The 15,000-nt window shown below is 33.8% G+C and overlaps 1 protein-coding gene across 1 annotated transcript in view; it reads left to right on the forward strand.

Moving 5' to 3' along the window:
- LOC145259584 (protein amalgam-like) overlaps positions 1-15,000 on the forward strand; it is a 987,333-nt gene that overhangs the window by 596,901 nt on the left and 375,432 nt on the right. Inside the window, exon 5 of the mRNA XM_080117238.1 lies at positions 10,318-10,467. Coding sequence (XP_079973364.1) covers positions 10,318-10,467 — 150 coding nt within the window. The remainder of the gene's footprint in view (positions 1-10,317; positions 10,468-15,000) is intronic.

Raw genomic sequence — 15,000 nt, forward strand, 5'->3', positions numbered from 1 at the left:
GCTAGTTGGCCGTTGACCCAGAAAAAGAGTTCATTCGCCCTTTGGAAGGTCTTGTTTTTAATCCTTCAGGGAGACTAGCCGCCCTCCTCACCAAACAAGTCTGGTGGGGAAGCAGTTTAGTCGCCGGTGACCCGACCATGAGGCAGGTAGTACTGGGTTACATGGTACCAGTAGCATATGACATGACCTGACATATATATATACATATATATACATACATATATATATATACATATATATATATACATATATAACGTATTTTAATCACAACTTAATGTACGAATATATAATTGTATACGTACTTTTTTTTAGTATTTACTTCGACGGTGTGCAATACATAGGAAGGGATAGGGAGTAAGTTATGAAAATATATATATATAGCAATTAACCTCCACATAATATTGGGAGGTTTATTCCCGTGAAAATTAGTCAAGCTGACGAATGAATTCTCATGAGAATGAAACGCGGATTCGTGTGTAGCTTAATTGCCATATATATTTTCAAAACTTATATATATATATAATTTTTTTAACAGTGGATGATTTTAATATATATATATATATATATATATATATATATATATATATATATATATATAAAGCAGTAGATGTGTGTGTGTGTGTAAATATTTATCAGGTAAATTCTTAAAGTACTCATCACATAACACTGGAATTAACAGAAAATAGTCATAATACACCAAGGATTGTTTATAACGATATGTTTGGAATGAGGAACATATATCGCATAGTTGAAATGCGAAATATCCGTTTTCTATAGCTGACATTTTTTTTCGGATACTCCCATAAAATTCATTTCGGCAAGTGTGTTAATATTTACACTTTATTCTTATTTGATCTGTAACCACATCGGTTGAGATCGAGACTGGGAAGAAAAATGTTCTGGTTTCGATTCTAGCTGAGGTACCAAGTGTTTTTTTTTTTAAAACTGTTGCCATCATGTTTTTGTATTGATAAATGAACATATCTGCATGATTTTACATATATTTAAACGTATTTTAGGGCAAACTATCGATATTTAAAACTAATTCGTAATTTGTCCGGGTTTGTGTTTGTGTGTGTGTGTGTGTGTGTGTGTGTGTGTGTGTGCTTTATCTTTTAATATAGGAAAGTAGGAAATGGATATTGGGTTTCCTCCAGGCAACTTCGTAAAATTACAGGCTGGGAAAATTTGTTTTAATTCCTTAGTCTATGACGTGTATATTTTTTGACACTTATTTTTGGCCGGAAACTCTTCACGAACGGAGACAAAATTCAATGACAATTCACACTTTTAATTAGTAAATATTGCACGACAGATGACACTTTCTAAGTACAGTTTTGATAGAAAGCTTACTTGTGCTCATGTCAGGTTTCTGTGTTTTATTTTCTTCTTTCTTCTCGTTTTTAATCAAGCAAACGGTAAATATTGCTCGAGATTCTGACATTTTAAATAATTATAGTCTAGTCTTACTTTAATAATGTTATTATCCTTTAAATAATTTCCCTTCAAATAATTTTCTTTTCTCTAAATACCTGTTCTATTACATTAAATGACGTTTTTTTTTCTGTAAATAATTACCCCGATTCTTTGTGTAAAGAAATAAGACGAGGACATCCCTATATATTTTTCGTTCTTATCCATTCATCGATTAGATAAACAGATATTAATTTCAAAACAAAATTATAAAGTTTTTGAATACGGGTGTTTTTTCAGAAAGTTTTACCGAACTCAAATATTTTTAAGTAAATTACGAGAACACAAAATAAAAGTTCATTTTAATACAAAACAAAAGTTTTCGTAACTAATACGATATAAATACATATTCGTTTTCAGCATACTCGAAAACCTTTACAAGTCGACATTTACAATCCAAAAACCGCCACGAGATTGAAATCAACTAATAACAGGTGGACACGAAAGCAACCATTCAAACCTAAACAGAAGCACTCTTGCCTATTATTTCAAAACGAAATTTAATAACATTTGAATTTTCTCAAAAATTTATGAAGGTTATGTTCATCCACCCCGCGCCCGTAAAATTACATTTTCAGAAAACAAATATTAATTTCACTTTTTAAATAATTGGTCTCTTTGTCTCTCTTTACATGAAATATAACTCATCTTTCCTATTTGAAATGTCGACTTTTATAAGTTTTCGAGTATGCTGACAACGAACCAAGGCCTCTGTTCAGTCCCGAAAGACAAAGGACACACTCGCGTGTAGTTGTCCATGTAATTGTGAGGTAAGTGTTGCGCGATCTCAGAACTACATCTCTCCTGAATCAGCACGATTAGAGTATAGTGGCAAGGAGAAGTCCAGGGCGACTGGAAACAACACCAAGCTAAGTGAAGAGCGCATGCACGTTGCTTAACTTCAGTGATCCAACGGCAACCAATGTGTCAACGTGATTATATCGTACAACGAATATTACAGTTAAATTTAGGCTTGATAAGTAGTTTACCATATGTGAAAACATTTGTTATCCAACGTAAAAGCGAATCAAATTCCTGGCAGCCATTTCTTTCACAACTGAAGAATTAGTAATGCGTAACGACTTTCGGAATAAGCACACCAACCATCTCCATGTAAAGAACGGCTTTCGAAATAAACACCTCCAACCTCCTTATGTAAAGAACAGCTTTGAGAATAAACATCTAATTCTTTCTATTGACGTGTGCTTCAGTTTCACGTGTATTACCAACAAATCGGTTGTGAAAGCCAAATGGCTGCTAAGGAATACATGATTTCTTATTTTGGATATCATATATTTTAATATCTCATAAACAACTTATCCGCCCCAAATTCAACTGTGATCTTCGTTGTCAGAATAGGTAATACGCGCGTGTATCGGCTTTTGGAGTAAACTGTCCGAACCACCCCATGTTAAGAACAGCTTTCCGAATAAACACCCCAACCTCCTCATGTTACAAACGGCTTTCGGAATAAAAACAACCAAGCTTCCCATATTAAGAACGGATTTCGCAATAAGCACCTCTAACTACCCCATGCTAAGGACAGCTTTCGGAATAAATACGTTCAACCTCTCTATGTTAAGAACAGCTTTCGGAATAAACATCTCATTTTTTTTCTATTTGAGGGAGAAGTGGAAAAACATTTGCTTTGTCGTTTGCTTCAGTTATCCGCATGCGCATTACTAAAATAAAATGGCTGCCAGGGACTATATAAACTTTTACGTTGGCTATTATATGTTTTCCTATCTGGTAAACGACTTATTCGTCCCAAATTTAACTGTGATATTCATTGTCAGCATACTCGAAAACCTTTACAAGTCGATATTTACAATCTCAAAACCTCCACGAAATTGAAATCAACTGATAACACGTTGACCCAAAATCAATCATTCCAACATAAAAATATTTTTCTTGCCCATTATTTCTAAACAAAATACAATAAAATTTGAATTTTCTTAAAAAACTTTTTTATAAAGTTCATCCACCCCGCGCTGGTAAAAGTGCCAAGGGGTATTTGCCAAGTCATTATAATATTGTAAGTAGAATTCTATTCTGTTTTACATCATATTCCGAAATCATCCTACACCAGAACTTTACATTATTAATATTTAATTATGATATTACTATAGGTTACTCTTAGGATGGTAAAAAAGAGATATAGATCTAACAAAACGTTATAGTCTGCAATAAGTGGTTTATCTATCAAACAAAATGGTGCTGTCCTTGCGAACCGAACGTTTGATTTAGTCCCGAACTCTTTTTTTCCACTTAAAATGTGATATGAAAATTCGACACTTATGCAATACTGGGTGGTAACCACGTTTTGCTTTTCAGTTTGGAGAATATTATTATGAAGAGATATTTGTTTGATTATTTGTCTGCGGCGCTTTTCTCAAATCACATTTTTCATTTGTACAGATTAAATAACATTTAATAGAGATATTCAATTGCACATATTTTCATATGGTCATTCGGTAAATTAAGTTGGTCTACTAATGATTAAGAATTCCTCATATATTGCTAAAAATTTCCGCAATGTACACCTGTTCAAGCCAGTTAATAGTTCCTGCGTTTTCTTATCTAGTCGGCGACTCCTGGACTGACCGAACAAAGTGCCGTTCACCTATCACTAGCCACAATTCAGCTATTCGTACAATTGGACATGTGTGGGTGTGTGTGTATGTGTGTGTGTGTATGCTTGTATGTAAGTCTTAGTGACTAGGGGTGTACATATTATATATGTTGAAGATTTCTAGTTAGCCAATCAGCTTTCTAGTATAATTTTTTTCGTACAATTATCAGCTTCCGATTTCTAATGATGAGAAGGAGAGACATTATTTATCACGCATAAAAAAAAAATGCCAACATAGAATCAGGAAAAGTTTCCGGAAGAAACGTATGCTAAAATGCGTGTAGTTTTCGGCAGGTTAGAATCATGTCGTCACAGATTCTCGGAAAGAAAAAGACAAAAACGAATGCGCAAAATATGGAGGTAGGTTAAATGGTTGTGGCAGCTGTCCGCAGTAATTGAAAATAAGGACGAGGTCGAGATAAAACAATAAAAAAAACTTGAACAAGCAAACAATAAAAAAAAAGAAATGGATAGGGAAGTTAAATCTTTGAGACAGCAGTCCATATCAATCAAACTGTAAGATTTCAAAGAAAATTAAAATTTTAAAATGTGGAAACGCTGTAATAAAGAACATTAAAAAAAACAACGGAGGATAACATAGAAAGAGGATCAGAAGAAAAATAAAAGAAATATATATTTTTTAATTGAACTGAAAAGAATGAAAAAGTAACCAAAGAGAAATAAACAGTGCTGCTATTGATCAAAACAAAAACTGAATTGTTTATGATAAGCCCCAATTCTAAGGAAAGGCTAAACACCTTTAAACTGTATAGTGTTTTTTTTTTATTATTGCGGGCTATTATCCTCATCTTTTTGAGATGTTGTTTCACGACGTTTCGGCCAACTATTTCTCTAGCCTTCGTCAGGTGGTAACCGCGACGGAATAGGAACTCCGAATTTCCTAACTGCATCCACAGCAATTACTGCCATCCAAAATTGTCGTCCACTTACTACGTTTTGGCCAAGCAAGCCTCTGGCCGGCTTTGGGTAGGACTGAAACCGCTATCTTCAGACAATTCTCTCCTGAACCCGTAGACATTCAACGTCTCTATCCACTGCGCCACGGGCCGCGAAGCGCGATTAAGGTTGGATTTTTGGATCTTATAAATGCACGTTAATTTATTACCTGACCGGGACCATGGTCGGGTCCGTGCCGAATGGTATATATATATATATATATATATATATATATATATATATATATATATATATATATATATATATATATATATATATATATATACATATATTGTTTTTATTTGCTTTGCGCACCAAGGTCATTTTTGAATGTTGAGAAAGGAACAAAAATAAAAGAAATTGTCTCAGTCGTGAAGGATTCTCACCACTACCTGAAAACTAAAAAATGAAGTTTAGTATCAGTACAGATACTACACTGCCTTAATTTTTTTTAGTACTAAAAAATAAATGTAGTTTAAGAGAAATGTCAAATAAACATTCAAAACCGCACACACACACACAAACACACACAGACATATATATAGACATACGTGTGTGTGTGTGTGTGTATGTGTGTGTATGCTTATATATAAGTCTTAGTGACTAGGGGTGTACATATTTCTATACACACATACATATCTCTCTACATCTATATCTACCCCTACCGGCATAGTAGGATATATCCAGGCATGTTAAAGTAGTTAGAGGGGAAGGAGGGGTGTTGATTAGTCTAACTTAGAGTTAAGATATCCGGAGTGTTTGTTAGGAGAAATGCTTCAACATTATCTTAATTAGTTCTAAGCGCACGGATGTTCGGAAATGCAAGCCTCAAGGGAGGAGGCGAGTTGGTTTGTTAGAGTTTAAGCCTGGTTTAAGAGTATTTTTTATTGTACTGTCATTTTTTAAGAGATTCAGTTTAGATATAGGGTGCTGAACAAGTGGGTATGCAGAATACCAGACATGCAACACAAATAGATCACCAGCTGCCCATTCATCTACTAGGATTGTGGTCTCAGGAAATCCCACCAGGTATGAGTGTAGGACCCCTTTCCATGCGCGATATTGCACTACAAACATTCTGATATTATACAACTGTTGATGGAGCAGCTGCTCTAAGGGTTAACAAAGAATTAGGGTCTCTGTACTACCAGTCGGAAACAGCAACCAGAAAGTGTCGATCCGGTACCCTCAACCCATCAGACGAAGGTCAACCTAATTGCACTGCCATTATGGCACTTACTCACTCCCAAATATTGAGTTTAGAGGAATGACATGTGTCGGGAGCGGAGAAAATGGCGTTCCTTGCCCTAGTCAGGAAACAAGATCGACCACTGAGAGTACCTCTGCGTCAGGCTAATTGAAACAGAAGGAGTATGGAAACCGGGCGATAGACAGTGCCTATCTACTCTATAAGCACTTTAGTATTGCAGACCGGTAATTTGTTCGAGTCACCAGCTCTAGTAATGTTGTCATCTAAAACTGGAGAGGCCTCCCTCCCCTTAGGTTTAGCTTCAGAGTTTTCCTTCTCCTAGACGGATGCCTTGGGAAGATCTACAGATCCATCAGCACAGAGAGGGCTTGCCTCGCACCTGGGTCCTAATCCATGTATTTCTGCGCTCCCGTGTTGGTAGTTAATGCTACTGGGTTAGTTTGTAAAGGTTATATATCTACTGAAAAGTTACAGTCCTCAAAGTGATATATATATATATATATATATATATATATATATATATATATATATATATATATATATATATATATATATATATATATATATAACTGTTTAGAGGTACAAAATTTATATACAGTTTTGAAAATAATAAGCGGATGTTTCTCAGGAGCTCTTTCGGCTATCATCTCATCAGGAGAAAATCGATAGCGTACAAAGTAATATGATGTCGAAAATAAAGAGTTCTAATGGGGAACTTATTAAATATGCCAAAAGTACGAGGACACTAAAATAAATTTATTAACGCCATACATGCAAAATAGCAATATTGTATACCAATTTAAATGCCAGTGCGATGCTGGTTATGTTGGGCGAACATCCTTGCACCTTTTGATTCGTATAAATCAGCATGTTCCATCGAAGATCAGACAAGGGGGGATGGGGTCTGGTGGTCTCCCTCCTTCTGCAGCCTTGGACCCTGCTATTGGCCAGCATTTGGTTGACAACCCGTGCTGTGCCGATAGATATAAAATAGAATGGCGCGAGGTGCTGCATAGAGCGGACTCCAGAAACTATTCTCTATTGCGGTGCGTCAACCTTCTTTGTGCCGGCAAAAAGAAACATCCAACGCATAGTTTATCTTTGGGGAACTTTGAATCTTTTTCCCCCGTTTTTTTTTTCTTCCTAGTTGTGCCAATATTTTAATCATTTTTAAACGTTAATAAATTTATTTAGTGCCCCCATACTTTTGGCACATTTAATAAGTTCCCCATTAGAACTCTTTATTTTCGACATAATATTATTTTGTTCGCTATCGATTTTCTCCTGATGAGATGATAGCCGAAAGAGCTCTTGAGAAACGTCCGCTTATTATTTTCAAAACTGTATATATATATATATATATATATATATATATATATATATATATATATATATATATATATATATATAAACCTGCATTAAGCCGCAACCTTTTCCGTTAGTCTATCTAAAGTTGACCTCATTCAGTTTTAACGTTGATCGCAACCGAGTCATAATATAACTCAAATTTCGCAACCTAGTAAATTATGAATTAAATCTCGCCAGTGGATAGTCCAACCCATGCGCAGCTCTGCTGTACAAACGAGTGGATTAGCCTCGCCTAGTTTGGCAGCACCTCGCTAAATAGAAAAAAAAACTGGATTAATCTTCGCTTGGTCAGTCAGTTCGGCTCGACGCTGCATATTAAATTTATCAAAGGAAGAAAAGTCACATCGACATAAGTGATTAGTGTATGCAAATCAAATATATTCTTGGGACCTTGAAGAAATTTACATAAATACAATAAAACAACAAACAAACATTTAGTTAAAACCTTAAACTCACACAACAATCAATACCTATTTTTTTCTTACTTTATTTTCTATTTTGTCGAGGGGGGCAACATGCGAACGACAGCTGCTGCGTTTATTACTAAGTAGCTAAAGGTCAGAGTTTAAAGTTCGCATGCGTTAATGTTTGCGTCCTCGCATCTTAGTTGCGAGTTAGGCTGTCAGCTTCGCTTCAGTAAACACTTTCCTTTTAAACAAAAATATTCCGAGCTAGGATCAAAGTGTACTATCTGTTCTGGTGTTTCACTTCACTTTTTTAGCCTCGATTAATGGAGGAGAAATCCTTCATGACTGATACATTTTTTTAAATCGTTGTTACTCAACAGAGTGCCCCTTTTCGGGGAGCTTGATAATCCTCACATTAAAAACCGATCTTGTGTCTAACTCTGCCCTCATGGGGAAGCAAATAAACAAAAAATATATTAGGAAGAGTAAACGTTCTCTCTGGCATACAACATCGATTCGATATCGACGAAGGTTTGTTATTAAACCGGAATATTCTGACGCGTTAGATATCTTGTGGGGAGGGTTTGCTAATGAGATGCTTCGGGCCTCTCACTCGTTCTTTCGTCAGTTTTTTTTTTCTCTCGTACTGGATCAGTTCTATTCTCCTTTAATCTCTACTCGCCTCTAGTGTTTTCTGGCGGCGTTGCACATTTTATGCCAAGGGAGCGGGGTGGTTTGTAGCGAAATTCTACCTAAAACATTGGTCTGTCATAAGCAAACATATGCAATCACGTTCGTTAAGAGGTCCCCGTGGTTTAACTTGAGGGTCAATCTTGACACAACCTCTTCACATCAATTTGTTTTTTATCTAAATGCTTGTTGGGAATAATTTACCCAATGACCAATCTGGTACCCCCTTTAATGGGGAGCGGTATATATATATATATATATATATATATATATATATATATATATATATATATATATATATATATTATTTTTTTTAAATATAATTATCCACTGACACGTGTTTCGTCGTCCACGACTCATCAGAGTGGCTGAATCCAGCGAGATTCGAAATCGGCACCTCCTGATAAGAACCCTAAACATCTACCACGCGGCTAACCTAACCGGACTCATTCCCAACAAGCATTTATGTAAAAATTCACTTTCGTATAAATACTTGAATTCATTCAAGAAAGTATCGCTAACAAAAACAAATAAAAACATCTACGTAAAAGTGATACATTTAGTAATCCGGCGAGGTTAGCCACTCTGATTAGTCGTGGACGACGAAACACGTGTCAGTGGATTATTATATTTTTAAAAATAATATATATGCCGCTCCCCATAAAAGGGGGTACTAGATTGGTCAATGGGAAAATTATTCCCAACAAGCATTTAGGCAAAAATGCACTTTCGTATAAATACCTGAATTCATTCAAGAAAGTATCACTAACAAAAACAAATAAAAACATCTACGTAAAAGTGATACATTTAGTAGTCCGGCGAGGTTAGCACCGTGGTAGTAGTTTAGGCTTCTTATCACGAGGTGCCGATTTCGAATCTCGCTAGATTCAGCCACTCTGATGAGTTGTGGACGACGAAACACGTGTCAGCGGATAATTATATTTAAAAATATATATATATATATAAAGGTGGACCAATAAAATTGTCGCCCTAAATTAACAAGAGTGCAGCTTTTGATTGAGAAAATCAAGTCACGTATCTTGATTATGTAGAAACATCTATTAAATGTAGTTGCTTTCAGACTTAATCCCCGTCTCGATACGAGTCTGGAACTGGGAGCATGACTTTTCACAAAGGCGGTCGGTAGCTCGGCGAATACTCGACGGACGGCGGCGATCAAGCTGGTTCTGGTGTTATGGGAGGATATGTTAGTGATGTTCTCGATGTATGACCAAACGAAATAGTCCAGCAGTTTCAAATGGTGGGGGTGTAGGACGGACAGTGAGAGAGGGGTACAAAGTTGGAGCCCTTTTTCTGAAGCCAGCATGGGTCTCTTTGGATTGTAGGACGGTGTAGGGTACTGTTGCCTCACCAAGGGTTTTCCAGTGGTCACTTGACTATACGGGGAGATCAGCACATCCAGATACACTTTTAAGCCGACTTCGAAGACGTAGTTTGATGTGATTGAATAAGGATCAGCGAATGTTTCACAATTCTAATTATTTTACACTTTTGATTATTTTTATTTATCGGCGATATATGTGACATTAATTGATTGTGATTTTTTTTTTCTTTTTCAGTTCCGTCGATAATCATAGATCATTTATCGAGTGAGAATATGGAGTTGCGCGAAGGTGAGACAGTTCTCCTCGTCTGCAATGTGACAGGAATACCGCATCCAAATGTCACGTGGTACAGATTGTCGAAACGTGGGAAGAATGGACGGGAAAGTAAGTACAGACATTTGTTACTATGGAAAAGCAATGTCCGCAGCAAACAATATATATATATATATATATATATATATATATATATATATATATATATATATATATATATATATATATATATATATACTTCATTTACTCACATAAAAGTAATATACGAAAGTATAGATTTATGCGTAAACTTTAAGTATTTACTTCAAAACTGATCAATACGTAGGTAGAGCTAGTTAGTAATTTATAAAATATATATGGCGATTAAGCTACACTGACGAATCCTATAGTGGATGAAACGCAGAATATTCAGTGTAGCTTAATCGCCATATTTATTTTATAAATTACTAACTATATATATATATATATATATATATATATATATATATATATATATATATATAATATGAATATAAATGAGCCTGTCTTTTGTAAATTTCATTTTGCACAGAAATTCATCAGATAAGTATCGAAAATTGAAAAAAATATTTTACCTTAAAACACTCTTTCTTCTCTTATCGATAAACCAAGAATGTTACAGTGGAATATTTCACCCAATATCGGTGTAAGCCTGACCCGTGTAATGTAAAATATTCTGTTGTAGAAACTCTTCTTTTTATCTATAAGAGAAGAAAACTATGTTAAAGGCGTCAAGCCAAAATATTAGCTGACATGTTATTGCAAACAAACACAAAAAAGACGGAATTCGCAGAATGACACCATCATCATCATCATCATCATCATCATCATTTTTTTTTAATTTGTTTCTTTTCTTTTTTTGTGAATTACTTCACTAGGTAAATTATTCCTCGTAATATATAATATTCATAAGAGGGATGATTCTTTACTAATACATAGGCAACATGCATGAATTAAAATATCTTGTTTAAGCGTATTCTACAATGGGTGTGTGACTCTTTATATGTGTTTGTGCCAGGCTGAAGGCTGCATGTTGCTTGCTATAGTTATCGTGAACAGACAGAGGTCGTTGTTTTAGCAGGATTTTTCTTTTTATAGATGAACTGACAACACCGCGGCTTAGAAGTCTCACCCATTCCATAGCACCATCGACCCTATATATATATATATATATATATATATATATATATATATATATATATATATATATATATATATAACGATTTGAAGCATTGCTGGTGCAAATATTTATACGTGTCTAAGATGGATGTAGCAATGTAGGAAACCGAATCAAGAAGTGATATTAGGTATGAATAAATTAGAAGGATTATTTTCGAGTTATATATTTCAATTCATACAGAAACAGACGCACAATATATATATATATATATATGTGTGTGTGTGTGTGTGTGTGTGTGTGTGTGTGTGTGTGTGTGTGTGTGTGGGTGGGTGGGTGTGTGTTTGTGTATTTATAGAAATTAATAAGATATATAAAACGATCTTTATAAAAATAAGATGATATACCTATTGATACATCACTATTTTGGCAGCGTTATATAAGTAATCTAATTATATTTCCCGAACTTTTAATTTAGTTTTTGATTTTTTTTTAATGATTTTAGCGACAGATTTCGCTGCTATGAATTTAGAAAAAAAAGAATATCAGAGTCCGCTTTCACCCCGTCAACTATTAAACTAAGGTAGAATATCAAAAATCGATGCCAGTGTATGTAATCGCCCGTTAACGAATTCAATTACAACATCACGCAATGAATGAAAATATCAGGCTATCTGCGTATTTAACGTGATTAATATAAAACGGTAGTGTAAATACAGAGAGAGAGAGAGAGAGAGAGAGAGAGAGAGAGATAGAAACAAGAGAGAGAGAATGAAAGAGATAAAGATTAAAATATATTTAATCACTTGAATATCAATGTGCATTTGATGTGATATACTCGGTTGGTATCGTCATATGTATGTATTAAGGTGTGACAGAAGATTAGAACAGCATTGATATTATAGGTCTATTATGCCAACACAGGGAAAATATATGGTTGGCTATATCCGAACCTCTTTAGTCCCTGTTTGCATATATCTATCCCCCATTTAGTAGATTATATATATATATATATATATATATATATATATATATATATATATATATATATAATGCCGGCAAATAGAAAGTCCGCACTTGTAATTTTTTCAAAAACTGCAAATTTTAGCTAAATTTTAATGTAACTGTTTAAACAAAATATACCTCATTTGATTCGCGTTTTATTCCTCTATAATTTTACCTGTTTTCTTTTCATTTGAAAAAGTTAATATTCAAATACAGACATTGTTATTCTTAGAAAACAAACAATACAATTAGATCGAATAAATCTATTTACTTAACCCATGAGTTTTCGATGTTTATCATCTCCTCAGAGGAAAATACTAGCAAATGTTTTTATTGATTTGCACCTTATTTGCAAAAAAAAACAAAAAAAAAACAATAAACCTTGAAAATTCAAGTTCTTTAACTTTAAAAAGATAAAATTGCTGTACATAGAATAAGGGGATTGCATGTTAAATCTTGAAATGGAAAATCCTGGTAATAATGAGGTAAAGAGGTCTATCACGTCTTGTAATCCTTCCAAGGTATTTAATCGCAATCACATGCAAATATAAGCATCGGAAACTCATGGGTTAAGGAAATAGATTTATTCAATTTTATTCTTTGTTTTCAAAGAATAGAATTTGTATATTTGCAGATTAACATGTTTAAATCATTTTCAACTTTTCACATCATAAAATTCAAATACATAGATTTTAATTCTTTTGCTATATCTTGGTTATTGAGCAATTTTTATTTGGCTAGGATTGTCTTATTTAAAATATTACATTTAATAATATTTTGTAAGACGGAAATCACTGGATTTTCAGCAGATATTTGTTTTCATTTAACTGAAGTATACATACAGGGTGTCCGTAAAGTTACTATACAGTCTTACAAGTTACTATACAGACACCCTGTAATATATTAATAGTACAGTAAGATATTGTATTAAAATATTTATTTGTAACAAAAGAAATAAAAAGAAATAACACCTTTATGTTTATAAAAATCTCAGAAAATACACGTGTTACATCCGAAAAGACTGTAACAATCAAGGCAAACAATTTCTATGACAAATATTCAAATTACATCCTGTGCGTTTTCTGTTTTCCAATCTCGCTTCAAAATAAATTTGCGCTCTTCCAAAGTTAGCGTGCGTGGCATGCTTGATTAAATAAACCTGTAAAAAGAATAAATATTAACTATTAATACAAATATAATACAATAAAACAATAAGACTGTATAGTAACTTTACGGACACCCTGTCTCTCTCTCTCTCTCTCTCTCTCTCTCTCTCTATATATATATATATATATATATATATATATATATATATAAAGAGCAAGTAGTTAATAAAACATGTTAAAAATCACTTTGAAAAAGAGTAAAAAAACATATTAAATTTGAAAAGGAAACACTAAATAAATGGATAGTCCTTAATCCGCGGAGTTGCGAAGAAATAAGTTCCTCTCATGAGAGGGTAGGATTTAGCAAATTGCAGGGTCGGATTTTGCTTGCAAACGTATTTGCTGAAACTACAAGTAAGTCGTAAACCTTACTTGATAGCAAAACGTGGAGCAGAGGGAATAGGTTGAAGAAAAAAGTGATTTCACGCGAATGGATAGTCTGGTGAAGGGTAAAGTGTCCAATGACGGTAAAATCTAAAAATGCAGAATTCAAGAAAGTTGGTTAAATTGCCATTCGCACAACTAAAATCCAAGGGAATCGCGTAATTGGAAGATGGTCCAAAATAATCAAAAAGGCAGAAATCCGTGGAATAATTTACAAATAGGCACAAGGGAAAGGGAATGAATTCCAATGATATTATTAAAAGAAAGATAAGATGTGCGTACAAAAATGGAAGAAATTTAAAACTCGACTGCTGAGGTAAGGCTAATTAAGTATATATATATATATATATATATATATATATATATATATATATATATATATATATATATATATATATATATATATACTAGCAGCGCGATCAGAATTGCCCGGTCAGAACATTTGCTTAAATATTATATTTTGATTAATGCTGATTTCGTATTTCTTGTAATATTATATTGGACCCGATAAATAGTAATGATTTAAAAGGTTTTTTTAAAATGACTCTTCGCCACAACTAAAAATCGAAACCGAAACCTTTGCTTCAAGATAAAAGTTAAAATATGAATAGTATACTACGTTATGCATGCATATTCGTAATGCCGGCGTTCGACCTTCACCTGGCAAATTTCATTTTTTTTATTTTTAATTTTCACACTTTGATACCAATTTTCCTGAGTTAAAACCAACATATAAAGTTTTGTATTTGTTCAGATACCTTATATATGAAGTTTCATGGCTGTTGACCAAAACCTCTAGAGGAATTTGGCAGGCATATTTTTTAAACAAAAATATATACGCATGCATAATATATATGAAAAGAGGTCTGTGTTCACTATAACGTTTTTACGTAAATATTGCGCAATTATAAATCATCTAGAATGTCTGCTTTAATATAATTACACGTAATAGTT

Source organism: Euprymna scolopes, chromosome 35, assembly GCF_053919585.1.
Source record: "Euprymna scolopes isolate OS-2025 chromosome 35, ASM5391958v1, whole genome shotgun sequence".
NCBI lineage: Eukaryota > Metazoa > Mollusca > Cephalopoda > Sepiida > Sepiolidae > Euprymna > Euprymna scolopes.